The sequence below is a fragment of the Nipponia nippon genome, unplaced genomic scaffold (genome assembly GCF_047370975.1).
Source record: "Nipponia nippon isolate SJK-2023a ecotype South Korea unplaced genomic scaffold, ASM4737097v1 scaffold_5, whole genome shotgun sequence".
In the NCBI taxonomy this organism is placed as follows: Eukaryota; Metazoa; Chordata; class Aves; order Pelecaniformes; family Threskiornithidae; genus Nipponia; species Nipponia nippon.
In genome coordinates this window covers 4,078,005-4,105,156 of record NW_028262369.1, presented here as the reverse complement: position 1 = coordinate 4,105,156, position 27,152 = coordinate 4,078,005, and the positions used below count along the sequence as shown (strand labels likewise).

At 37.9% G+C, this 27,152-nt stretch overlaps 1 protein-coding gene across 3 annotated transcripts in view; it reads right to left on the bottom strand.

Moving 5' to 3' along the window:
* GRIN2A (glutamate ionotropic receptor NMDA type subunit 2A) overlaps positions 1–27,152 on the bottom strand; it is a 195,232-nt gene that overhangs the window by 39,938 nt on the left and 128,142 nt on the right. For all 3 annotated transcript variants that reach the window (XM_087732432.1, XM_087732433.1, XM_087732434.1), the window contains exons 6-11: positions 18,729–18,934; positions 17,107–17,275; positions 16,829–16,982; positions 12,066–12,191; positions 9,225–9,454; positions 2,533–2,693 (exon numbers count right to left, since the gene is read on the bottom strand). In XM_087732432.1, the coding sequence (XP_087588558.1) occupies positions 2,533–2,693; positions 9,225–9,454; positions 12,066–12,191; positions 16,829–16,982; positions 17,107–17,275; positions 18,729–18,934 (1,046 nt within the window). The remainder of the gene's footprint in view (positions 1–2,532; positions 2,694–9,224; positions 9,455–12,065; positions 12,192–16,828; positions 16,983–17,106; positions 17,276–18,728; positions 18,935–27,152) is intronic.

Genomic DNA, 27,152 nt, shown 5'->3' with positions numbered 1-27,152 from the left:
CTAAATACCTATGCATGCTTGCCTATTCTCCTTCCTACAAAGAATGCAAGTTATTACAGTGCCATATTATAGAGTCTCATCTCTTTCATTCAGGACACTTGTAGCTCCAGAGATCCCTGGGGCGTCAGCCATGGGAACTACATCACATCCTCACCAAACATCTTAGCAAAAAGGAAAATCTGGGTGGGCTCAAGGTGCAAGTGACAGGTGAGGATGACAGAGCCTGGTCGGTCTGGTCACCTAAATGAAATCACCTTTCCAGAGAGAAACCACTCTGAGGCAAAAAGAAGGTACAATCATGCCGCCCGATCTGTAACCGAGTTTAGTGCCCGCAGTTATCACATTGATTGGGTCTTTGCACAGTTCTTGCTCTGCAGAAACTGAAGGCAGAAAATATGTAAGCCCACTTGACGCTACTCTGCTGCCCAAACCTGTGATATAAGCAAACACAACGTGACACTTCTATTGTGGGAAACTTCAGCAGCCGATGGCATGCTGTTTAATCCTTCTGTAGGTGCCATCAGACAAAATACTAAGGAGCGCAGCTGTATGTAGCAGTTACTTATATTGATCCAGAAAACACCGCACATGGCAGCTTGTTTGCACCATCTGCTACAGAAATGTCAGTCAAGGGGAGCAAGGTAGACACCTGGGGGTGTCCACACTCAGAAATCACTTAGAAGAGGAAAGAAACTCCAGTAGGGGAAAAAAAAATCTATAAAAAATGAATAGCTTATGCTGTCAAAAGGACTAAAGCTTTTGAGGACGAGCAGTAGCTGGCACAAGAGCAGCCAGCCTGAGTTTTAGTGAATGTCCTGAACTGCCCTGCAGTCAGGTAGCCTGCCCTTTTCATGCTTAAGTATCTGACAGGTGGCCTGATTTTAAAGCTAGCAGCAGTTTTCCAGGGCTTTCAGTAGCACAAATGGTTGGTAAAAAGGACGAGGAATATACATCCCCTAAATAAACTATCCATCCAACTGAACAAGCCCAAACAATGGCTGAAATTAAGGATAGCTTCTTCTTTAAAAATTCACAGCAGGAACGGTAGCATTCAGCTGACTATCTATAATGCACAATTTAGCTGCCACCCAGGAACAGAACTTGCACAGGCCCGGTGGGAGCAGGAGCTCTGCCTCCAGTTTGGAAGACCTTGGGCGAGGGTCATCTCCCATTATGTTACAGGTCTATCTGAGAATGGGACAAACTGTGCTTGGGAAATGCCAGCTGAGAATGCCTTGAGAAATGGTGACAGAGGGAGTCCAGACAGGAACACGGAGACAGCAGAGAAGGAAACAGTAGGAAGGATAATTTTTTAAAGAAGGGAATGTGCAGTTTGAGGAAAAATTTGGGAACTTCAGGTTTTTTCGTGCAAGAAATATGTTACTATCCTCTACATGTCTGGGAGAAGGGGAGTAAAAATTAAAAGGACAAGCAGTTCCCAAAAAAGGACCAAAAGGAACAGCTAATTTAGTATAGGAAGAAATGTGTCCTGCCTTCACCATAAATAATAGCAGGCGAGACGTGCCTTGAAACAGCCACTAGAGTAGACGTACTTAAATCCACTATGGGTAACTTAGCCTTCTCACTTCAAAACAAACCAAATCTAAACAAACTATATTGATAAGTTACGATTATTGTAAGCCAGTATTATTAACGAAAATACGCATGCTATTATCAAGCCTAGATCTTTAGAAAAGATTACTAGAGCTAACACATTCCTGTCACCCAGATGAATACTGATACAGGTAGTGAGTCACTCTCATACCTTTTGAGGATTAAGAATCAAAATTCGGTCTCTCTGTCCAACCATGCAGAATGGGCTACTTCAGAGACAGAAAAGGATGGATGGCACTCAAGTCTAAATCTCAGATCTTAAGGAAGAAGGACAATAATATTTCCCAGAATATTTACCAAGATTGCCAGAAGCAGGATTAGATAGTACATTTGGGACTATTTCATCTCAACAGATTTTACGAAGATCAAAGTCAATACTTCAGATGTGACAGTAAAGGTACAGGGCCGTGCTAATTAGAGGAGGGAAGAAAATGTAAGAGTGGTCCTAAAAGCATACCAAAGGGATGGGAGGTTGAAAAGAAATAACAAGTAGTTGCACACTGGCCAGACAAACAAGCTTTGTCAGAAATTCACTCTGCGAAAGCACATTCCTATGAGAGAGAGTTCTGCAAAGATAACAAGGTGCTGTATGAAACATTATGTTCTGTATTGAGCCCCCACCAAAATCCAGGTCCATCTGTATCAGCTCTCTTTAAATCTGAGAAATACTAATTCTGCTCTTTGAATCTATTTTACGTAAGACATCGAAGCTTCCATGCAATTTTAAAATAGTCATACAAATCACAGGCAATTGTTTTCCTTTCCGGTATCTGTACAATGCAGGTGAAAAAAAAAAAAGTGATGTACTACACGGCATGCCTGACATCAGTCTGTTCAGTATCACAGTAAGCACAGATTAATATTTCTCAGGTTTTGCAAGTCTACAGTACTCTAAAATCCATGGGAAAAAAAGCTTACCCAGTTTTCAAGCTGACCAAGGCATCTTCAACTCCTTTCTGATTATACTTCGTCATGTAAAGGTGCATATCAGGGTAGTTGTTTCTGATATTCCTCTCTGTGCTTCCATTTGGGACTGTTCCAAATCGAAAAGGAGGTGAATAATCATACGGCCTTTGAAACTAGAGGGAAAAGGGAAAAGCGAAGTGTTTCAGGCATTCAAAATGCGAAGAAGGGCAATTTGAGGTTGAAAAAAACAGAAGTGGTATAAGCTGCCTCACATTTCTTCTAGGCAAATGCTGTGGGTTAATTCAGCTCTATTATACCAGAAACTGTGTCTTCACACTGACTGAACTTACAGGAACATCTACATCCAAAGTAAAAACAGCTCAATTTTGCCACTGTAACGTGACTTTCTCCCATACACTGTGATATAACAGGCCAGCAGAAACTGGAGCAGAGAGATACTGGAAGATGTTCCTTATCTGCCAACATCTCCCTAGAGAACCCAAACTACAAGCAGACACACTGGTAAACAGCAATCAAAAGAAAACAGTATTTTGTCAGTAGTCATTTCACACCTCCATCTCAGCTGAGACATTGTGGGTCCCCGCACAAAGGCGGCAGGAGGATCATTTGCAGTACCTGACAGGGAGCCCAGCGCAGGGCTGCCGGCGGGGGCGGGTGACTGCAGGAAGGTTGTGCGAAGCGGGGACAGGGTGAGGGCTGCTTTCCTTCCACCGCCGTGTTTCAAGGGGAATAAAAGGTCTCACATCTCCCTCGGGGGCTCAGCAGCTGTATCACTTGACATGAAAAGGGCTCCTGGAGCTCTCACACCTATAATCCTAGTCCCTATTTATTCCTACAATTGAAAACTACAAACTATTTGCTTGAGGGCATATAGGTTGATTCTACACTTTTACTCTCTGTATCACGATTGCATCAGCTCAGACTAACAAGCCAGGGAATATCTGCAGAGGAATAGCGATAGCTCAGGGCACACTCAGGTTTCATATTTGGATATCATTCAGATAATCTCACATAAACTTCTGCTAACAGACCTGAAAATTTTATATGTGCCTTTTCAATATCTCCCTTTAAATACTAAATGACACTTTAGGATTAAGTTAAAATGTCTCTTTAAGAAATAAATGAAAAAGGCCACCCAAATTAGAGGAACTATTGGCTAATGAGGAAATTCAATTGAGCATTGATAAAAGCAGTCACCCATGAATTCCACGGTAAAATGCACTCTGTTTTTACTGTTGAAGTTAGGAGAGCAATCTATATACCCTGTGCTGCAAGAGACAGCTAATATTTATACAGCTGCTGCTTCCTTTGGGCTACATACGTAATACTTCTCTTTTTAAAGATTGGTCTCAGTGCATCAAGATTTCCCAGGATCCAGTGCCAATTTGCAAAGAGAATACAAATAGGCTTATACAAAAACTGGGAGTATTTTCAATTCCGTCAAACCTTGCCTGTGAAATTATTGCTGCAACAATATTTTCATGTTACAGAACTACAATTAAATGCTTCATTTTAATTAAGCATATTTTGACAAAGCATAAAGGAATGAACTCTATTTTTCTCTATTTGTTTAGCTAGCAGATGTCTTACTTTTCTCATTTTCCCTTTTCACAGCTTTACTGTTTAAATTATTACTTTGCTACTACTTTACACATACTAATTGACCCATGCACTAAAATTACACTGTACACTAGTCATGGTTCTTAGTCTATATTTGCTATCTCCTTTTTTGAGTTTATTATGCAGCACTGAAACAAACCCTGCTCTTAAATATATGTCCAGAGATTCTACTGACACAGATGTAGCTTGCTATTAACTTTATTTAAATCTAGAGATAATGAATCCCTGAAGTAGTGAGATGGCTTCCAATATCTACCTAATATCTGGATCAAATTTTCCAGTCAATAGAACTGGAAAAAATAATTAAAGAAACAATGTTGATTTCGGGACGTGTAAAAATTGCTGCTGCTCCTACAGCTGACGTTTTTTGGAAATTTAGCTGTGGTGAGCATTCTCCAAGTTCATTTCTTAATCCTGGGGTATGGCAGGGGAACTGGGGGAACAGGGAGATTATGGTGGAGTATCCTCGTAATTTAGAAATGGAGTTTGGCTCTGAATATTCTCACTTTTCAAGAACATTCATATGAGTTTAAGATGTTGGGAGGAGTTTCCTCCCATAGGAACAGTTGAAGGAATTGAGGTATCTGTCTCAAATTGTTCACAGAACACAAAATATTTCTGCAGGAGAGCAGAGATTAATAAAAAGTACTAGTTCATTCAAAGATCACAGGGAGTAAGAAGCAGATGAATAGTTCCAAACACTATCCACAGACTGGAATTTCTTGGCACAAGACACCCAACCAACAAATTTTAACAGTCACAAGGAGACAATTTTTTTGAAACTATTGTCTGCTACTACTGCCTGCTCACAGACTACTTGTAAAGAAGAAAGAAAGGGTTTCAAATCTTTTTACTAGCAGTGCACTCATATCTAAGGTGTATAAAGTTCTCATCAATAATTTTAAACTTATATTCTGTGAACTGACATGTCCTGGAGAAGCGTATCGGCTCTGCAATTGCAGCAAAGATCTATGTGGCAGGCATGAGACAAGAAAGAAAAAAGGATCAAGTCTCTACATGCACACATTTTCACTGAAGCCCCATGATGTGAAACAAAATATATCATGTCTGCTAGGAACCAGTTTTCTTCCTAGACATATTCTGAAATGCTAATTTTTTTTTAAATCATTAATAAAATCCTTAAATTGAATGCACTAGCCCCCTGCTTGAATCATAATTGTGGAGAGATCTACTGTTATTCAGAATACTAACCAATTCATTCTTGTTTCCCCACGCTCCGCCAGCTGCTAGAAATGTGGCACATGGCAACAAAATTCCAATCTTTTGCTTTTATTTTGTTTTACCTATATGCCTTAATAAAACCGACAATTTCCTTAAGTCAGTAAAGTGATCTTTCAGAAACATTAAATACCAACTTCATCTGAAGATTTGCGTGCTTGCCTGAAAAGGCTGGTATTCAGAGCAGTTTGTTATTGTTCTGGAGTATTTTAAGGAACTGTGAAAAACATTACTAAAATAGTAGAAAATAGTACATGTTCTCCCTCTGCTAACACAGATTTTAACAGGAATTATGGCTGGTTCGGACTGATAGAAAAACACACATATTTGAACTCTCTCCTTTCTTCTGTTACCAGATGGAAAACACTGACAATCTGATTTCTGATCTTTGAAAAATATAGCTATTAGTAATTCCAAGACTATTATTATAATCATCAGCTACTGAAATGTAGCTGATATCTATGCCTGACAACCCTCAAAAAGCACTGTAAAGGTCTAATACTGGAGAGATGGATTGGGGAAAGAGGGTCACCCTAACTACCCCATCATCCATGCTGCCTTTCGACCTCGGCCTGCTCTGTTTTCACAGAGACACATCTCTAAGTAACTGGAGAACTTGTGACATCTTATGGCACAAAAATCTAAAGCCAAGGTTACAAGAATACTCTGAACCTTGCAAAAATAAGGAACATGTAAATGCCATAATTAAGGCTTCCTATTAAGTTTGAAGGGAATCCCCTAGACCACATGCACGTGGGGCATTTCTTAAAATGTGACTGTGTGGAGGAATCAGAGCAGATAAATGCTTTGCAAGACAATTCTGTCCACTGCTATCTACTCTCTCTTAATAATCTTGTCTCTCTTTGATTATATGAAAAAGACCTAAATGGTCTCAAAAGTAACAAGTGCTACAAATGCCAGCTTTGCTGGATACTTTTGGACTAATTTTCTGTACCTTTTTATGAACACAAAGCTTTTAAAAATCTTTTACATACCCAAGAATGTCAAAATATAATTTTCTTCTCATTTTCTGAATCATTTGAGTTTATGAACACCCACCCCTAGTAACTCCAGTACATGCTGTGCCGTATCTTTCTGGGTAACACGTAGATGACATGGCATTCAGAAATTCATTACCAACAGTATGAAGGCTGAGGAAACTATCAAGAGGTCTTAAAGCGAAGAAGGGTAAATAGCACGTTATCATGTGTTCATCAAACCTGGTGAACCAGATGCTGGAGCGTAACCCATTTCCTCAATGGGAAGATGGTGAATGCTGAGGGTCGGGGATGACTGCCCAGAGGGAGAAGCGTTTTCTCCTGGCTTCTCTTTTCTACAGTCTATCACATACAGAGCTGGATTGAGAAACCCCAGTATCTCTAATTGGGAATACTTTATTGCATTGACAATACAACATTGATAAAAGAGCTTGACTCTTCAGTTGTGGCAGTAGGAAAAAAGGGAGAGGGGAAGAATAGTAAACTGATTCACCAGCCCACAAGTTTTTTCAAAAATTTATTGAACTTCTAGATATTACTTATTTAAAATTAATTTTACCCATACGTGTGTCCCTTCTCACTGGCCTTTGCCTATTACTGCCCTGCTTGCAGCAAGGGTCAGAGTTCTCTGCTGAACAACAGTAAAACTATTGCAAATTCCTGAACCACTCTCCTACTAACAACACTGCAGCAATAAGGCAAAGAGGGGAGAAAGATAATTTAACATGAATCAGATAATATTCCCATAATCTATCCTTAATTATTTGAATTTTTTACATCTGAGAAACCTCAGGATTGTGGAGGAGGGAAAACCTGTGTATGACAAGAAGAATGTTTTGAAATAGATCATTGCTTTTCTGGACTTCTGGCTTGTTTAATTTAATCAGAAAAGGCATGGCTCCCCTGATTTATCTCTACATGCTTCAGGCAAAATTTGAAGAACTGCAAAATAAAAACAAAGGTGGCAGATCAAATAAATGATCAGCAGACCACACAAAAACAGATGGTATTTTCTGATTCAAATATTTTTCTATTTTTGTTTTGCTTTGTGTGGGAATAAAATCCTACTTAGCAGAGAGAACAGAAAAATGACAAAAATAAGGAAGTCATTAGCCAAAAGCTACAGAACAAATACTGACATTTTCCCAGCCCATAGGTGAGACTGGCAAACGGCCAGCAAAGAGAGGAAGACAAGGGTGCACTGGCAGACCCGAATGCTAGTGCTGCATCAGGTGCAAGACAAATCCTGCCAAAACCGAGACCTCCCAGGAAAACGCTCTGTACTTTCTCACAAACAGGAGAAAGACATTTCTCAAATCCTTCTTTTTAATCCTCAAGAGAAGAATACCTTTTATCTGTCTCTTACTAAGAATATTATCTTAAAATAGAAGTATATTTAACAGTCTTCATACTTTTTCAAAGGCTTTGCAACAACACAACTTAATGAAACAAAACTACTATCATTTTTTGTTTCTTTTTATCTGTCATTCCTCTAGCCATGCTGGCAATTCATGCTTTGATACTTCAGGAGATCAATCAAAGGCTGGTCATAAAAACCAGTTAAAACAAAAAACAGAGAGAAGGCTATCTGAGCTGTTGCCTTCTTTTGAATAACAATTTCCTTTATTTTCTCTTCTTTGAGAAAAATCCCTTGTGAAGTTCTCCCCTGTGCTATACTCTATTTAAATATTACATCTTAATGTCAATATTTAGTTTCATTTTAAAACAACTGGGCACCAACTTGAAAACAGCATGCCCTTCATGTATTTTGTGCATATCCATCACAACAATAATTTTGCAAATGGACTTCAATCCGTCCATGCAATACCACTATTACAAAGCAGTCACACAAATTAAATAAAAAAGAAGAAATTGCTAGGTTTCTGATTTATAAGGCTATTGATTAAAATTCACAAGTACAAAGATCTGGTGAAGTACACTTTCAGCAGAAGAAAGGTCAATATGAAAAAACAAATTGAAAACAATATGAAAAATAAGCATATTTATTATTTGTCAGTTTGTGTGAAACTTGAGTAGGGTTTAAGTGAACTATCAGAGTCTACTGCTCAAAGTGAAATTCTCACAGAAGTTATTGAATTTGAAAAGCATCTTCCGCCAACACGTCACAATTCTGCGCTTTATCCTATGTAATTTACACCTCACTTCAATGTGATAACACAAAACCCCAAATTTTCATATCTGTTTATTTTTCCTATTTACTCTTGTCATTTTATACAAGGAAAACATTCAAACATCCACAGACATTGTGTATCACTTTTTATCGTTTCTCTTTGCTTATTTGTGCTGGCACCACTTCAAATCTGAACTCCTCCTATAACTTCCTTGCGCACTACACAGAAAGCAAAAAGGCATTTTTTCAGGAGCATTAACTAGCTTCCAATAATGACTGGATAGTTGCTAGTTTTATGAGTATTTTGTCAATTAATATATTATTAATATTCCACACAGAGGTGTTCAAATAATTTTAAATATGCCCTCCCTGCATTCAAACTGACTTTTTCACTTTTCAGGCTTCTGTATATTGGTGAAGCATTCCTTTTAATCAAACAGTAATTTATTTCCATCACAAAACAAAGGTGCATTTCAATTCATGCAGTTACTTTTGAAGAGGCAACTCAAAGACGTTGATAACAGTCTGATATTTTCATTCTTTGGCTCTTAGGCTTGTTTGTAAAGGGTTACACTCAGAATTAAATCATCCAGTTTTAGCTTATTATCTTGCTCAGAGTTTTTTTAGCACAAAGTACAAATTTGTAGAAGGATTATGAAGAATGGACGCTGACCTCTTTTGAGCTGAAGACCTACCTTTTTGTCACTCAGTCCAGTCACTTGGTCAACAAATTCCTCTTGAATCATAAATGCAGCTAAGTTGGCAGTATAACTAGCCAGGAAAATGACAGCAAAGAAAGCCCAAACCGACACCATGATTTTACTCGTCGTCCCTTTGGGGTTTTGCACAGGCACGGAGTTGTTGAATACCAAGCCCCAAAGTAACCACACTGCTTTTCCAATGGTAAAGGATGGTCCATGGGGATCTGTAATGGCAAAGAGCAGTTATTTCAGCTGCAGTTAAATTAAACCTTGGCCAGATACCCTACATAATAACACCAAATTACTGACAAACACATGGTTAAAAAATATTTCAATACATAGTCACTGTACTCCCAATGTAATCACAGGATTTACCATAGGCACTCTCTATTGTAATGACAATAATTTCCATATTTGTAAAAAATAAATCAACATTTTTCTACGTGATGTTTAGTTTGAAAGTTTTAAAATGAAAATGGAAAGCATAGGTTTGGAGGAGCAAACTGGTATGTCTCTTGCAGTAAGGTATGTGCCACTTCCAGTCTTCTGTGCCAGCGGACATGTAAAATGGAAAACTGTGGGTGTAAGTCTTAATGATTCAATTCTAGTACTTTTCTCACCCAAATTATTTTTTATCATCTCCAGTCTTCCAGCATCATGCTTTTTGAACTTTATGTAAGCACATTTAAGAGCAAAATGTGTGAATATGTCACCTACTTCTAAGCAACGTTGCACTCAGGATAAATCAGTAAGTCAACACAAAGGAGCGACCTGTATAGATACGTAACTTAGAGCGAACCAGACTCTGGCTACCTCACATGTTCAGAGTCAGTTCTGTGGCTTCAAATGTGTTGGCATTACAGGTAAAAACCTGTCCCAGCTAGTCCATTCTGTAACTTTTGTTATTCCTGTTTTCAGTCAACTTTTAATTCATCCCAAAGGAAGAAGAAGTGGTCAGCACGACGCCCTCATGTCCATATAGCGGTACAAGTGGATTAGCCATGCTATTATCCACTTAAAAGGCCTTATTTGTAGAGCCCTATGAGAATAAAGGGAAGTTTGTTCTTACCCAGCTCTAGGTACGTACAGTGCAGTCATCACATATTGCTCATCATCCAGACTCCCTTTATCCCCAATGGAAGAAACAGGCCTCCCCTGACTGTGGCTCATCTGACCTTTTTGTAAGTATCTATTTTTCAATTAAATGGCAATTCAGACAATAAGCTCTGATGCAGACACCTGTAATATTACCTCCTTCCCTGCCCTGTCCCTTTATCCAAGGGGATGCACATTACAAACTCAGATTTAGTTATTAATTTAATTATAATTTATGTTAATAATAATTTAATTATTATTAAAAGAATAAAGCCCAAAGTGGGCATACTCAGTGCATGTTCTCTTTTCAGTAGAAATGCTCTCTAATACAGTGCAAATTTTTCACAATGCAATCAAGCACATCTTAGATTATCTTCTTTCTATTCTGCAGCAGTGTTAAGAAGATAGAGTGCAGTAAAATAAACACAATGGAGTTGACTTTTGGTTTACTACCTTCTAGAGCCATTTAAGATTGAGCTGATACAGGGATAAAACGTGTTTTCTGAGCAACAATGATAAGGACAGTATATGCCAAGAAAGCAGTCTAAAGTTCTGTTTGTGCTGCTGGAGATTGTATTACCATTGAGCTTCATCCTGCCAAAAATGCCTAGGGAAAGGAGAAACTAGATAAAGACTCCCATTTATTTTCAGCTTCCCATGTTTCAAATGAACGGCAGTTGGATTCGTGGCAAGTGTCTAGAGCTAAATTAGGATGGTCTAGTGCCACAAAATGCCTTGTAGCCCTAAATACACTAAATAATCAATTCTGGTGCATTGGGTGGCACAGAAAAGAGCAGCCTAGCCCCTAGCTCCCCAGCGTCTATGTTCACCTTTGAATTCCCCTTCCTAAACACAGTGTTTATTTTGGACAGAGGTTACACGTTTACCATTTTATTGAAATGATAACATCTGAACATTACAATAATCGCCTTCTTCAGGGAACAAGCCAATCCTAACCTAGAAGAAACCATTAGTTTGTAATAGTCTCCAGAACTGTGTTGACAAAGCTGGAAGATGCCTTGTTATAAAGTGAGGCAAGTATGATTTAGAAATTAAAAACAGGCTGCACTCTCAACTGTGAGTAAAGGGAAGGATGAGGACACCACAATACATGGAATCCTCATTCTCAGGTCAAAGTGCTACTAATACATAACTGCAGCTTTCACTGAGAAAGGCAAGCTCTGCAGTAAATTTGTTGTGCTGCTATATTGTGAAAATTAAGTTTCTATAACCACAGATGCTACACAGAAAGAAGCGATGTCCTTCTGCCACTGGCCTCATTTCAAGGCTGAGTCCATCAGACTTTTTGTAGGGACTACATAAAACTATATGCAATGTAACCGCTATTTTTCCAGATTATCCACAAATCCACACCAGTTTAGATCATTTTCTCTGAACTAACCATGAATTCACAAGAGTTAGGAGTCTGTAGAACTTATTCCAATGTTTTTTTAAGCTGACACTCTACAACTGATACCATATACTAACCAAACACTGCCTGATTACGACTCTCTCTGATATCACTTACCCTTCTGTATGTCTTTATTCCAATGAATTAGAATACAAACATGAGCGTAGAAGCCCTCACGACGTCATATTTTAAATGAAGAGCAAACATACTTTCATAGCTGCTTTTACTGTTTTATTCCCATGTTATGTTTATTTTAAAAGATGAACGGCAAGGTATGGGCAATACATGATTTTTTATAGCTTTAGGGTTGTGTAAAATGCAAAGCTTACCTCTCCCTTGTGCTAAGTTCCTGTTGTATCCTACAGGACTAAAGTACTCAAATATAAAGACAGCCATGGCGGACACAATGAGAAGCATCACAAACATCATCACCCAGACAGAAGCACTAAAAGGCTCTGCAGCAAAACAGGCAAGAGAAACAGAAACAGAGTTCATTAAACCAGTCGCGGCACAAGAATTCTAATGTCTTCAGCTGAAGCCCAGCAGCTTTCTTTAAATTAGCTTTTACCAATCAAAATGCTAGCAAATAACTAAGTAGTAATATATAAAGAACTGCTGTTAGTATATACACACAAAATCCATACAGTCAAAATCTTAAATATAAGTTGCAATTCAGAAACAAAGGCTGCACGCTTTTCGTGGACAAAGCCTTCGCTGACACTGAGTGGCAAATAATTGGTTTGACTTGCTGCTTATTCGGTCTACAATCAGGTAGCCCATTTCTATTTATCCTATGTTATATGCATTTAGCAACAGGATGGGCCAACCATTATGACTGTTTCTGCAGAATAAAAGCAATTAAGCATATGTTTAATATATTTGGTAATTCAGTGAAGCAGACTTCTCTCGTTTTCTAACCAACAAAATGTGTTAGGGAAAAAAGCTAAATACTTGCATTCAAACTAGATTTTTTTGTTTCAGAAATTTGTTCTCTCTGTGTTCACTTTCATCTACCTGTACTAAGGATGTTGTTTTTACCAATTGCAAACACATCCTTTTAAAAGTCTCATTCTCATCTGGGAGCAAATTTCTGAAATCAAAAGGTTTTTATGGCAAACTGAATGTCAGCTTGAAGGACAGAAAAACCATGATTATGTGAAAGAAGTATGTTGGAACAGAAAACTGAAAGCAGTTTCAAATCCCAGACTAAGCACTAACTTTCTGAAAGGATTGGATATGGTAACAGTATGTGAAAACATAAAGTTCTTAAATATCATCTTGCCCAATCACAAATTCTTTGTCATTTCAGGAGTCCCTGTGGTAGCTGTCACGGTATAAGGGTATATGTAAGAAAGGTTTTGTATGGCAAAGTAGTATCTCTTTATCAGGTCAGCTTATTTGAGGGCACTTTATATCGTAATTTTGGCAGATAATGCAAGTAAGAGTGTGCTCTGAAGTGTCAGAAAAAAATTCTTAGTATACTATTTCAAATTAGGACAGAATCAAGAAGCACTTGAAAGGACAAGAAATCAGGTTGTTCCAATGCTCTGCCTGTTTTCGAAAGCCCAAGAGGTTCCTCCATCCCAGCTTCTTCATTCTTTGAATTTAAATTAAGATTTGAACCACTGAAAATTCTTCTGTCACTGCAGAAAACGACCATGAGTGAGAGCTGAGGTGCGCTAAGCCCAATAGCCCAACCTGAACCTTGCCCGTTAGCATGAATGATTCACCCAGAACTAGAATGAAGTGTAATAATTTGGGCCCAAGCATGGAAATCTCATGAGATCATTTGCCTTTGCTACCATTTCTTCAGAAATTTGGAACCAAGACCGAATTCCAAATAGCCCCACTGGTGATTTTGGATGTGAAAAAAAATTATGTTAAAATTATCTTTTAAAAATATTTTAAAAATTATTTTAAGAGAGGTTATGAAGTTCTTTCAATTACTATAATTATTTGTTTGGAAGAGAATAGTAAGTTAGCAAAATAACAGAATTCTTCGCCTTTTAAGAATATTCCGTTCAGATGCAGACAGGTAAAGGACATTATGTAGCCCAATACAGTTAATAACAAATATTCTACGAATTCACGTGTTAACTGGATTAAATTGGAATTCACATAATACTATCATACAATTTTGACAGCGTTCTCATAGAAGAAAGCAAGTCTGATAAAACTCTTATCAAAAGCAACAGTGTAGAAACAGCAATGGTAATTTGTCAAAATCTAAATAAGGCAAAGGGCAAAACAAGCCAACGTGAAAAAGTGAGCTATAAACAACAGTTTAAGTGGAATGCTCTTTAATAATTTAAGCAGTCTGGTAATGAGGTGGAGGATTAAAAGAAGCAATCGGAAAATAAAAAGCTATTTAGAATAGCAAGCAGTAAGATTGAACAAGTACAAAATCAATTGAATAACAAAGTCGGTCTTCCTGTCATACTCAAGAGCAAATTACACATTCAGCACTGTTCTTTGATTCTCAAAGGACAGAAAGAGAACTTCCCTCAGACAAGCAGCAGGTTTTATAAGAATTTTCAGTAAAGCTATGATATGGCAGAAAAATACTAATATATGACTTGCCGGTGTACATTTCAAATGATTGGCAATGGAGAATATTGAGCAATGAAAAAGCTGTCTTACTCTACTTACTTCGAGTTTTACCTCCCACCACCAAAACCAATAGTTAAACAATACATAAAATAAATAGGGGCACAGATTTGCTATTCCATCAATGCCTCCAAAAAAGAAAAACGACCTCTCTTCCTCTTAAAAATATAGAAATTTGGATTTGAGGCTTGCCTTATTTTCTTTGTTTGTTTAAATAAAGTTGAATCAAATCTCCACAGAATCTTTAAAAAATTTATTTGTGGATCTGGTATATATGAATTTTAGTAGGATATGAAAATGTTTTAATGTGGATAGAATTCTCATTTGAAGGAGACACCCACATTAGAATCAGAACAGAGCAGACAATGAGGAAGAGGCTGTCAGCCCATCAGTTACAGCTATTGGACACAACCACTGAATGGAAAATCTAGTTCAGACAAAATCCTGTATTTGTCTACATTCATAGTAACAAACCACAAAAATAGATATTTCACGAATTGTAACCAAGTGCTATTTAAAAAAAAATAATATTGTATTTGACAGATTTTAAAAGAATCTTTTAAAAGAATTATGTAAGATGACTCTATTCTTAGACATTCACTTAATTGAAACAAAATCAGTCTGTGAATAAATTCAGTTAGCTGCCTGATAGTATCTTGCATGGCAAAGCATTTTACTACCATGCGCACCTCATCGAAATACACAGTCAATTCCAGTAAAGTAGCAGTTTCATCTACATCTGAAAAAACAGAACACACTTCTGAGAGCACAGACTTGATTTATTGGTGCAGTAAATCAGATTTCTCCAAAAGTAATGCTATTCTATAGAGCTTTAAAAGAAGGGGTTGTTTTTACTTTTTGAATTATATGTACGTCCAACTAAACCAGTAACAGGAAATGCATTTTAGAAATCTAATAACTGCGTTGTTGTGAAAAATGCAAAAGCAGCCTCTGTTTTGATGGTCGCTATAAGCAGGTTTCTAAGAGGTAAGCAGAGTCCATAGTAAAAATCAAGTGCACTTGCAGAACATTTAGAAAACACCCCAGTACTTATATTTCAAATGATAATTTCAACATGCTGCAACTGCAATTTTAAAAATTAATTAACTTTACTAGTCAACGACTTATAGAAATGAAAAGACACTATCTCAATATTTTTGTTAAAATTACAGTCTCTTATAATTTAATTAAAAAGTCTTTTATTCATTAAACAAAAATATTAACCGCCAAAAAATCTGTTTAGGTATCACCACGTTTGGGAAGTTATTTGATTACTCGCTGTGTTATATTATTTGCGTCATCTCTGTGATGTGCCTTTAAGGAACAGGTATGAGAAATAAGCTCTGTGGCTAAATTATGATTCTTGTGCAAGAAAACCCAATTATTTGCCCACTTGTAGCTGATACTACACCAACACCCTGCTCCTCGATGGCTACAAGTGATTTCAGTGGAAGTGAAGAACTTACACTTAGCAATCTAAAAAGAAACCATACAATCAGTGATGCAAAAATGGCACCACTGCTGACCCAATGGACTTGAACATACTAAACTGTTCCATAAGGTATGTGGAAAATACTGATTTTGTGGTTGTTGTTGTCCAATTTCACTTAAATGATTTTAGTGTCACTAGCACTATTTTCCCGTGTGGAATATCTTTAAAAATACTGGGCCCAAATACACTACGAGGAACATAACAGCATTCTGGGCACTTTTGATCCATCTCATGGCTCATTCTCTTTTCAGCTTCAGGTAAATTCAGGCTAACCACCAAATACAGAAGTAAACAATAAGCACTAAAAGAGAAGGAGAGGGAAATAACGAAAGGCAAAATGAACAATTGAAACAAGAAGCAAACAAGAAAGGAAGACCAAAGTCTCTGTTTCTTTATATCCCACCTCCTTTCTGTCCAGCCTTTCATTTCTTTGCTATATCTCCACTGTTCAACTGCATCATCACAACTCCATTATTCAATTGCATCAATGGAGAAAACACTCAGAAGCTCTCCCGTGCAGCCGTATGGTGTTCAGAAGCCAGAGGTAACTTATCAAATTAGCTGTCAGATCTCTTCTGATCATAAGGAAGTCTCTTTTCCTTAGCTATTCTACAAGGGGTTTTTTAATTACTTTGTGAATGTGAATGTTAAAAAGATATGAAACCATTTATAACGGCCTAAACAAGCATAAATTAGTTTGTAAAGAAGCAGTTTTTGAGGAAGTACTTTTCCCAACTGAAGATTTTGGGGGATTCTTTTTCATATTGAAATCACTATCATTGGTTCTCACTTACTGCATCTGAAACCAACAGCACTATCTTCATGTGCTAATAATCATGTTAATCGGCATGTCAACACGGTACAAACTTCCTAATGTAAAATTCAAAACTTGACAGAAACATGTCAAGGCACTATATAGCTTAACGAACAATGAAACCTACCCAACTCTATAGAAATGCAATTAAATGATCTGGATGGGTTGGAGAATCATACCTAGAAAAGCAGATGGTGAAACTGTGCCATTGCTCCGTGACACCATGACACTAATCCCAGTCTCAACAAACGGCACTGAAAAGTCAACCACTTCAGAGCGCTCTTCATTAATAGTGAGAGACCCCACAGCCATAACTGCACGATGATATACCACCTGATCCACAAAGAGAAGACAGCACCAATATTACTCAGTAGAGAATACCTCATTTCTCCAAAAGAATTAAAACCAAACATTGCTAAGTTCTTACTTAAGAGCTCTTTTACCTAACAGAACTTACTTCACCAATCATTCCATTCCACACATTATTGACTTTTTTGCCATGTTTCCCATTAGTCACCAAATACAGGTCATACGTGAACTTGACAGTTTTAGACAACTTCTTCAAGATATCGATGCAGAATCCTTTGCAGCACTTCTTCACATTAGTTCCCTCATTAGTTGAGTTGCTGTCAACAGAGAAGAGAGACATAAACATTTCTACTGGGAAAAACAGAAGAACCACAACAGCAGGATTCAGCATACTGTGAAATGACATCTTGTCATACTTGTGAGTGACCATGTTTTTCTGAATCGATGGAGAAATAATCCACAGGATGCTTTATATGGTGTTTGTAACTCTTACTAATCATAACGCAGTTGCGTGATGAGAGATAAATAGAAGACAACAGTAGACCTTGTATGACATGCTTTCTGCTGCAGTATCCAGCCTACTGCACTTCACTTCTCCATCAAGACATAGTCTCCTCTCACTAACCTGTCTCTTAGGCTTAGATTAAACATTTATTACGTTTACTCTCAAGACATAAGACTACATGTCATTTAGTAATTAGAGAACTTCCCAACATATAAGGTAAAGGCTCAGCAGTTCACCGTACTGAAAATGGATGTTACACCTTTTTCTGCACTTTGAGAAGGTGAATTTCAGGCCGCCTTTGAGTGCAAAGACGAGGGCTTTCCCTTTATTTTTTTTCTGAAATACTCATTTCGTGACCTCTAGAACTTTTTACTATAAGCATCTTCAGAAGCCAAGGCAATATTTTACAGCTTTTGAAAGAATTCAAAATTAAAATAAAACTAGTTTAGAACTTGACAAAGTGCAGTTATGTCAAAAAAAAAATGTTTCTCTGGACTTCAGGAAGCACGTGCACAGCATTTAGCAGTCTCTGGAAATCTTCAGAAACAGGCATTATGTTCCCTAACATCTGCTCAGTGAAACAATGTTGTTGTTATATTCGGTTCATAAATACCTAGACTGAAGCATAGAATGGCTGAAACAACACTGATAAATGCACAATGAGAAATTTTCCACTGCTTTCTAATGACTGCTCCGAAGTTACAGAGCAATCAAAGCAGAGGACTTTTCTCTAGATGGTATGTCACAGTGGTATTTTATGCTGGAGTAGTTTATCCTGTACCAAATTTCAGCATAAACATACATTTTCAATACGAGACATTCTCGAATTGTTAAAGACTAATTAAAACAGGCATATTTCAACATAACTGGAAACAATTCAAAGAGGACTCATTAAAACAATCCTATTTTAGAATGCAGTCTTCTTTCATGTGACTGAAAAGGGCTAATTCTAGTTGACTTTGAATTTTCTATAAACTTACTATCTTGTTGTTAATTCAATGTGACTTACACGTTTATAACCAGAACCTTTCAACTTATTAAAAAGGAAGGTGTGCAAACAAGAGCATACCGTGTGGGAAAGGGAAAAAGAAAGAGGACATGAAATACAGAGGGAAAAGCAAAGATAGGAAGCAAGAGGAAAAGAACAGCAAAGTATCAGAAAACAATTATACAATGAAAGAAGCAAAGGAAAGAATTAATGAGAAAAGAGGGGAGTACATTTTGGACTCAGGAAAAGAAGAAAGGAATGCTGTGTAGTTACTTACTTAATTTTGACAAATTTACGACATGGCACGGTGTTTTTTTGGCAACTTTCCATCAAAGGGTCCACATCCTCAACAATGACAAAGGGAGCCTCCTCCAGGGTGACAATACTCAAATGGTTATCGTCTGGGTCGCTGTCTGCGAAAGAGCTGTACCTTGGCCAGACCGAGTACTTCAGGCTCAGGGAGTTGTTCTCCCATTTCCCCACCTGAAATGCCGAGATACAGGCTGCTGATAGCTGCTTGCTTGTTTTTGACAAATGAGAGCTAATATTAAATGTGCTGGGATACAGGTACAGGAAATTATATTGCAAAGACAGTTGTCTCAGGGTTTTGTTAGCAAAAATTACTTTAGAAGTTTTGACTAATTACATGAAGTGAGAAAATGCACTGTGGTAAAGACAAATAAGGTAACATTATTTTAAGAGATAAAAGCTTTATAAAGACTGGATAATGTCAGTTAACACTACCTATCACCTGGCTATAGCTGCACTGAAATTTGATATGCATCATCTCCATTTGAGCCAGAACAGCAACCAGATACTCCGTTTGTATCAGGACCAACTTGCAGTAATAAGAAAACAGTTCTCAACAAAAGAAAAAAAATGAAAAAGAAAACTAACCCCCGCCCCTCCCATATACATCAGACTGATAACCAAAGTATCATAATACCATTTCTCTGTCTTCTCAAAAGAGAAGGCTCTTCTACCCTTGTAGTTTGAAAAGCCATTGTGAAAGCCTTTACCCTCGGGCTCCATCACACCCGAGCCAGGCCAAACCACGTTTTTAGTAAACACAAGTTCAATTGTGCATGATTTAGTTCTTATTAGAAATAACATATTTTATTCTGCTTTAATTAATGTCAGCTGTTGGGGGAGTTTAAGAAAGCATACCCCGCTTTACGTTAGAATTGTCTGTTTATTTACTGCTATAAATTATCCCTTCTAAATTAACCTACATTTCTTTTCACTTCCAGAACACCGGAAAGGGGCATATGATTCAAATATTTTGAAAACTCTAGCGTTTTCTCCCTCAGATTGTGTTTAACCACTTTGTATCCATAAATCTAATTGCATGTTTTATCTGAGCAGCAATGACAGATAAATAAACGAGCTAGCAATCCACAAAATTTATAACCTAATGCATTTTAATAATTCTTCAGTTGCTTAAGCTAAACAAATTATAACATAATCATGAGACTGCTGAAATATTTGTTTTGCAAGGAAAGTGATGGCAATTAACAGTACAATGAGAGACTCAGGTCCTAAAAAAAACTGTAAAAAAATTGTCTGTCTTCTAAAGACTTTAAAATGAATCACAAAAATTCACGAAGAACATGATTTAGATCCATTCCTATTTAGGGAAGCATATAAGCACATGCCCTTTGCAGTTTCCTTTCCATTCTGTTTCTAAGTCAAGTCGTTTTGCTGAACTTTAATGTAGGAGGCAGAAATGCCGAATCTCTATACTCTTAAATTAGGAAATTCAAAATATCTCAAGGGAATTAGGAATTCACACCTAAATCAATGGGAATGGGGCACAAGATTTATACATACAGTTCTAGTATGAAATTTAACCAAAACACAATGGATGAAGACTTTGTGAGAAAAAATACTTCATACACAGGGAAATAAATCTATTTAACTCTGTATGAGACAGTTATATTGCAAAAATAGTTTAATCGTCAAGTTATGGTATATAATTGCATTGACAGCAGAGTCTGTGCTGGTTTACATTAGCTTACACAGTGTCGTTCACATCTATGCCCGAAGCACGCCATGAAGTTGGCCATCTGGAATGCGGAGATTTCCAGCCAGCTCAGTACTTCAGTCAAACAGCAAGCGTGCCAAGTAATACGATGAATTTCAGAAGTGGAAAATGTGCCCGACTGTCTGCCTATTCCAACCAGCAAGAAGAAACGAAATGTGACCGAGGCTCAGTTGCATTTGTGTGTTCAGGACTATAGCAGTGGCAGCATCTGCCTTTCTAAATCACTGGATCCAGGATTCTGGGAGGAGGCAGATCTGCCTAATCCTGAAGTACTTGCCACCTTTTGCATTTGCATCACTGTCACATGGACCAACAGGGATACGAGCTGCCCACAACAGTAGGAGTTCATCTGATCCTATCAAAAGGGTAACAACTGCTTTGATGCTGTTAAAAGAGCAATCATGAAACTCTTTCATACTTCAACTGGAGTAACTGCCATTTGATTGTTCTGAGGAGGATATAACCAGTCATATTTTTAAACGGCTGCATTTGGGGAAATGCTAATTTCTTTTGACAGTTGTATCTGTATGGAAGCATTACGTGTTGAGCGAATCTCTGAAGTTAGGTCCAAAATTTTTTATCATCTGTTGCATTCCATGGATTTATCTCAATACTCACTCCTTGTAACCTTATTTTTTAAAAAAAATTAAGAATTAAGACCTTGCCTTGGGTCTTAGGGGCATCCCTACTTCTCTGTCCAAAGAGATCTACGCTGCAGTCTCAGGGTGTCACAGCAACTTCATCTGGGCTTTATATGGTGCACAAATCACCCGTCCATTGCAGGTCACCCCTGCTACCACCAGTACAATGAGTAACCCACAGTGTCAGAAAGCACGATGAAAAAAAGTACGAGAGAAAGATATCAGTGTCATGAAGAATGGTAGAAAAGCAAAAGGCAGAACAGCTCAGAAAATCCTCGCTGGTGGGCTAAGTGGCAAATGAGGAAGGGCAGTAATTAGAAAGAGCCTGTAGGTCACTCCTTTCGTTTGGGAAATGTTTCTGTTGGATTTGTTTGTTCTAATTAATAGATGGTTAGCACAGGCGTTGGATTTCCTCTGCTGCTGATGCTGGACTCACAAGTGAACGGTTTCCATGTTTATTTGGTATTTTGATTTTAAAATAGCTGTACTGTTGAAGATTACATGTTACACTTCTATCATTCTGCTACAGTTCTGAATGATCAAAACACTTTTCTTTTTCATTTATATTAAGTGGAGGGTAAGAATTTAGTTTTAGACAATTAAAACACATAGTCAAAATATGGGAGGATTTTTATGTTTGTATTAGAAGCCTTTTAGCTTGTGCAGAACTAATTATAGCATTGATATTAAGAATATGAATGGTATTAATTATTTACACAATGTTTTCGATCTTCATGTATTATTTAGTTCTTTCAACATCCTTCTGCAATTGATAGTATCCCTTTTTTTTACAGGGTAAAGGGTTGAAATGACACAGAAAAGCTGTAGAATAAGCAAAACTAAAACACGAGCAGGTTCCCGTCATAACAAAGAGAATTTACGAAATTGCATCCATACGTAGGTGTCCTGCACGATCAGCATTTATGTCACTTATGGAAGTCAGATCTAGTATTAGATCCAGTCAATATCTGTTTTGAATGCCTTTAAAACCTTCAAATGCTTCGGGAAAAAACCAACAGGTTCTAACAACTACACATGCTCATTGTATTTCAGAACATTATAGAGAGATGTGCTTATAAAGTGTAAGAATTTGTGTGCAAACCCAAATGTTAAGTCGTTATTCAACACTGACTGTTAAAGTGGCTTACCTATGACAACAAAGCAAAATATCTGAGTTAAAAAAAGCATGCAAAGTCCTGGTTTTGCCTGTGAAGGTCATTATGAATGCTGTACAATATGAAAAAGTTCATACGTAAAATATGAAAAGTAGAATATGAAAAGTTCAGTTGCTGCTCTCAGTCGGAGACAACGGTGATATTTGAATAAACCATTTTACAGTGAAATAGTTTACCAATCTGGACAGCTTCAAAATTCAATTGCCTCCAGTGTTTTGCAGCACTCATTTTCAGTGTGCTGCTTCGTGACCATTACAGCTACCGGTGAAACGTACTAAATGGGGCATCCTCCGACCAAGTCCAAGCATTTACGTTTGAGGTAGAAGGGGTCTGTGTTTAAATTAGCATGCTTACCTACTAATATTGGCATCCCTGATACAGATATTCTTTATGCAACATTTTCTAATTTTAATGACAAATGATTTGAACACTAGAACAGCTTAATTTGCAGGTGAAGCTACAAACCTCCAGCACGGAACAGTAATGAACAGTAACTGTACATACTCTTAGCAGAGACCAAATTTTCATAGCCAGTCTATCAAAGACTAACAGGTCCACAAAAATAAAATAGTGATAAACTCAGATGTAGGATAGAAACACACTGCCTCTACTGTGGAAATGTTATCACTACAGTGAAGAATTACTATCTTATTCTTTCCATCTGCAGCCTAAAACTTCGTGCTTGTACTTGATCAATCTCAAGGGAACTCTTTGCCATTGAGAAGCTTTTCCTTACCTCCTCAGTCTTCAAGCCATCACTGCGTGGACAATGGTAGCCAGAGGACAACAGGGAGTTAAAATACTGCACAGGCCTGCCAGGTTGCCAAAATGATATTTTGACAGGGTGGGAGATGGGTAGAAGAGAACTTTTCTGAAGATAATTTCCACTCTCCTAATTTCTTGAAAGAATACAGTTCAGAAAGTGGGCTTTTTACTGTTCAAAACATAAAGCCACCATTGGAAATAGCTTGTAAACAGAAATAAAGATGTTTTAATAAAGACATTGCACTTATAGTTCTGGACTTGCTATCTAGAAATCCATGTTAATTTATCAAAATATGTAGAGATAAATTTGAGGTGAAAGAATTTCAGCTACTCCAATCTATTATTTTGTTTGGTTTGGGTTACTGATTCATAGAATTTGAAATTTTAACTTTTTTTTCTCTGAAACAGAATGGAAATATTTTTAAGATTTCAAAACATTGTGTCAGTCAGGATAATCACTTCCCCTAGCTCCTGGAAGCAAGACTGCTGCCCCAGAGAACTCGGCTGAAAGCACAGCTCATTAACAGTAGGCAGCCAGAGACACGTTCCAACTGCATCAAGAAGAATCGCACGTATTTGAGTCAGTGTGGCAGGCCCAGCCATCCTGAATTTAAAATGAAGCCAATATAAGATAAAACGTTCATACTTGGTGTAGCCACTCCCTAATGACAGGAAATTTAGCTGTAGGTGAATGAGGGCAGTTTGCTCAGTCCTACCTGCACCCCTTTCCTCACCTATTCCTTTCCTCTTTCCTGGAAGATTAACAATATTTAAGATCCCCATCAATCCCCATTTTGGTGTAACACAAAGTCATCTTCACCTGCAACCGTTTGCTGTTTCAAAATCTCATGTGCTGAGGAATCATTTCCTCTAGGCACACGTAGAACACAGGAAAAATATAGCTATTTTTGTAAAATGTGTTCTGTAAAATCTCTTTCATTTAGGTAACATGACTTCTTTACAATGACAACCATTTAATAGAGCATTAAATGAAGTACAGGAGGAACATTTGGACTTCTGGATTATGCAACCTGAAAGATGAAACTACTGAGTACTTCAAAGACTGGTCTGAAAATTTGATTTATGCTCCAACCTTAAACACAATTAACTACATTTAGTTACAGTCTATAGCAAGTTGAGCAATGGAGAAGAGAATAGCATGCTTAGAGTGCAAAGAGCACAAAAGTGTGTCTAGAAAGAGAGCTCTCCTGCTTGGACCTCCTAAGAATCCAATTAATATTACTAGAGAAATTAAAAGTGAAAATGAGCTTATTCTCAGCAGATACAATGGAATATATGTGTTGCTAGATTAAAAAATGGAGGCAGAAGGTAAAACTGCATTAAGAAAGATTTAAAGCAATGAACACAGTAGTGTTTATTTGTAAAACAAACATTTTTTGAAAAGAAAATTCAAGCTGAGGATAACACTCAAAAAATGCAGACATGCTCCATTACAGAACTGTCAAAAACTGCATGAAAACACTTTTACTCTACTGTGTGGAAATGCCACAAAATACCCAGAGATTTATGATAAATTTCTGTCATTCGTAGTTAGACTGATAATGATGTGGCTTTGATCCCAGAGAAATACAGAAGATGGCCCTCACTTGGGCGACAGAATCATTTTTGGGAAAGATCCTGGCCCTCATTATAAAAATCCTTATTTATGGCCAAAGGACCAGGACTCTCATAAAAAATAGTTTCAATAACGAATCAAACCCTTGATTCACTATTGTAGATGCAAAACTCAGCTTCAGGTACAGACTTGCAATGGTACATATACCATTCTCTCTCTTTCGAACTTGTACATTCTTTCCTATTTTCTCCATCTTCATCTGCAGTCTGGAATATTCCCTTTGGTTTAATCCCTACAGGATACAGGAAGGAAAGCAGAAAATAGCGGAGAGCACGGAAGGGCTTGTTTGATGTCAGACTGAATTAGCAATCATAGAGCCCTCATCTCATCCACCGTTGTCTAAAGCACCTGACACACTCACGGTATTACATACGTGGTTTGACCACCTCATGCGTGCCCATTTATCTTTTGAAGATTGCAGCTGAGGAGGCTGACAATGAAGTATTTGGCCTGTTTCTGTGTAACAGCTAGATAAATACAGCTAGCCTAAAACAGACAGACAACTTGTGAAGCTACGCATTGCTGTACCTCACAGAGACCCCTCTCCCGCTGCACCCTAAAGCAGTCTCTAAATAATACGAGGATGATTGACATAATCCTAATCACACGCCCTCACAGAGACCATCGAATCAGACAAAAAGAGCACGGCCAGATCCTAAGCAGAGAGAGAAAAGAGCCGAGTATGTTCTCCCTTGTGTGCCAATGCTGGCATGAGAAGAAAGTCTGTCACACCGGCATATCTCACAGAAAACAAACAAATAACTCGGTCCTATCACCCTCTTCCCAGCAGATGGGAACCGTACGCAATACACAGTCACCATCTTTTTGTAAGAAAAAATGTTACATGCCAACATGGATACTAAATGCACTCCCAGGACTACCCGACCAAACCTCTGAAAAGAGAAAAATTTCCAGGGTTGTTCTTTCTACGTTAAACATGCACACATATTGCAAGCATACTTTTGGAGCCATCTCATTTTTGTGAAGAAAATAATGCTGAGCAAATGCAAAATATAACTCATCTTGCTTTATAGAAAAACTATTTATTACTTTTATTTCATCACACTTTTCCACTTACAAGGAAGAGCTACTCTGGCAAGTTTTAAGTCAATAACTAGAAAGCATAAATTGAGTTTGTCGGGTTAGCAACAACAGGCAGCTGCAGAACAAAGCACAAGTGCAAAATCCTTCCTCCAGAAACAGCATCTGTTGTATACCTTCTGCTGCAAACCTTTGTGTCGCTTCGCGTTTCTGAAGGTCCATATTTCACAATGACACTCTAAATTTAAATGACAAAATATGATGCAAGCACTTTCATGTCTTATTAATAGGGAGTGTTTTACAGTCCTGGGTGGTTTGAAGACGTCCATTTAAAGACTTTGAAGTTTTCAAAATTTGCTGCAAAATCTCATGTGGGGTATGCAAATGTACCGCTCGTCCCTCGTGGCTGCTCCTTACGCTGACAGGAAGGCACCAATACTGCAACCAGCAGGGCTCAAAGGAAAACACAGTACCCGGAGAGATTATAAATAAACAGGAGGAGACAGAAAAGCTACCACCTTCTGGAGCCTCATTTTTCAATACAGAATTAGTAATTAGCACTCACCAAATCCTCAGTGGCTGGTATAGTTTCGGTACTGGGAAATGTCCCAAATAACTCTACGTAGCGCACAAGTTCAAACTCATGCCAGAGAAGCCATTTTATGAGTTAAGTCATTAGAACGGAAAAGAGTAAAAGAAATTAACAACCCCTTCCTCCACCGCCCAGCGAGGGCAGACTTTTTGTCACCTCTGCACTCAGTGAAGATCTTGCAGCTCTCCAGAAACGCCCAGATAACCATGCCTTCACCTCCAGAGAGGGAGAGCTGCCCTGAAAGTCTTCATACTCTTTAGTCTCCTCTCTAATATTAGCTGCAAAGAACAGGAGCAAAGCCCACTGCATTGCATGGTAGCTGCGATTCCTTTACAGCAGCAGAGAGGAGGGAACCATCCTCCTTCGGAATACAGGGTTTAAGAAATGCTGCATAATAATTGGTGCAATTCAAACAATTCAGCACAGTGAAGGTCAAAGGAAAGGCCTTTGGGCTAAGTACAAGCTCACTGATACAGAAACAATATGCAATTTTCACTCAACAGTAAGTGTCAGGATAGGCGTATTTACAGGAAGACTACATCCACTAAGCAACAAGGATGGAACAAAGAAAATGACAACCCAACAGATGTTAAAGAGCATGCTGTTTCTGCTATGGGCAAAGATAATATATCATGTTAGGCCATAGAGCTACTGACAGAAGATACACCAGCAAACGGATGATTAGATCATGCAATTTCATCTGTTGTAGTTAAAATACATGCATTTCTTCACAACTTTCAGGGAATGTCTATCATGAGGCATCAGGACCCTTCAGCAGTCACGACCCCTGCTCTGAAATCAATTGAG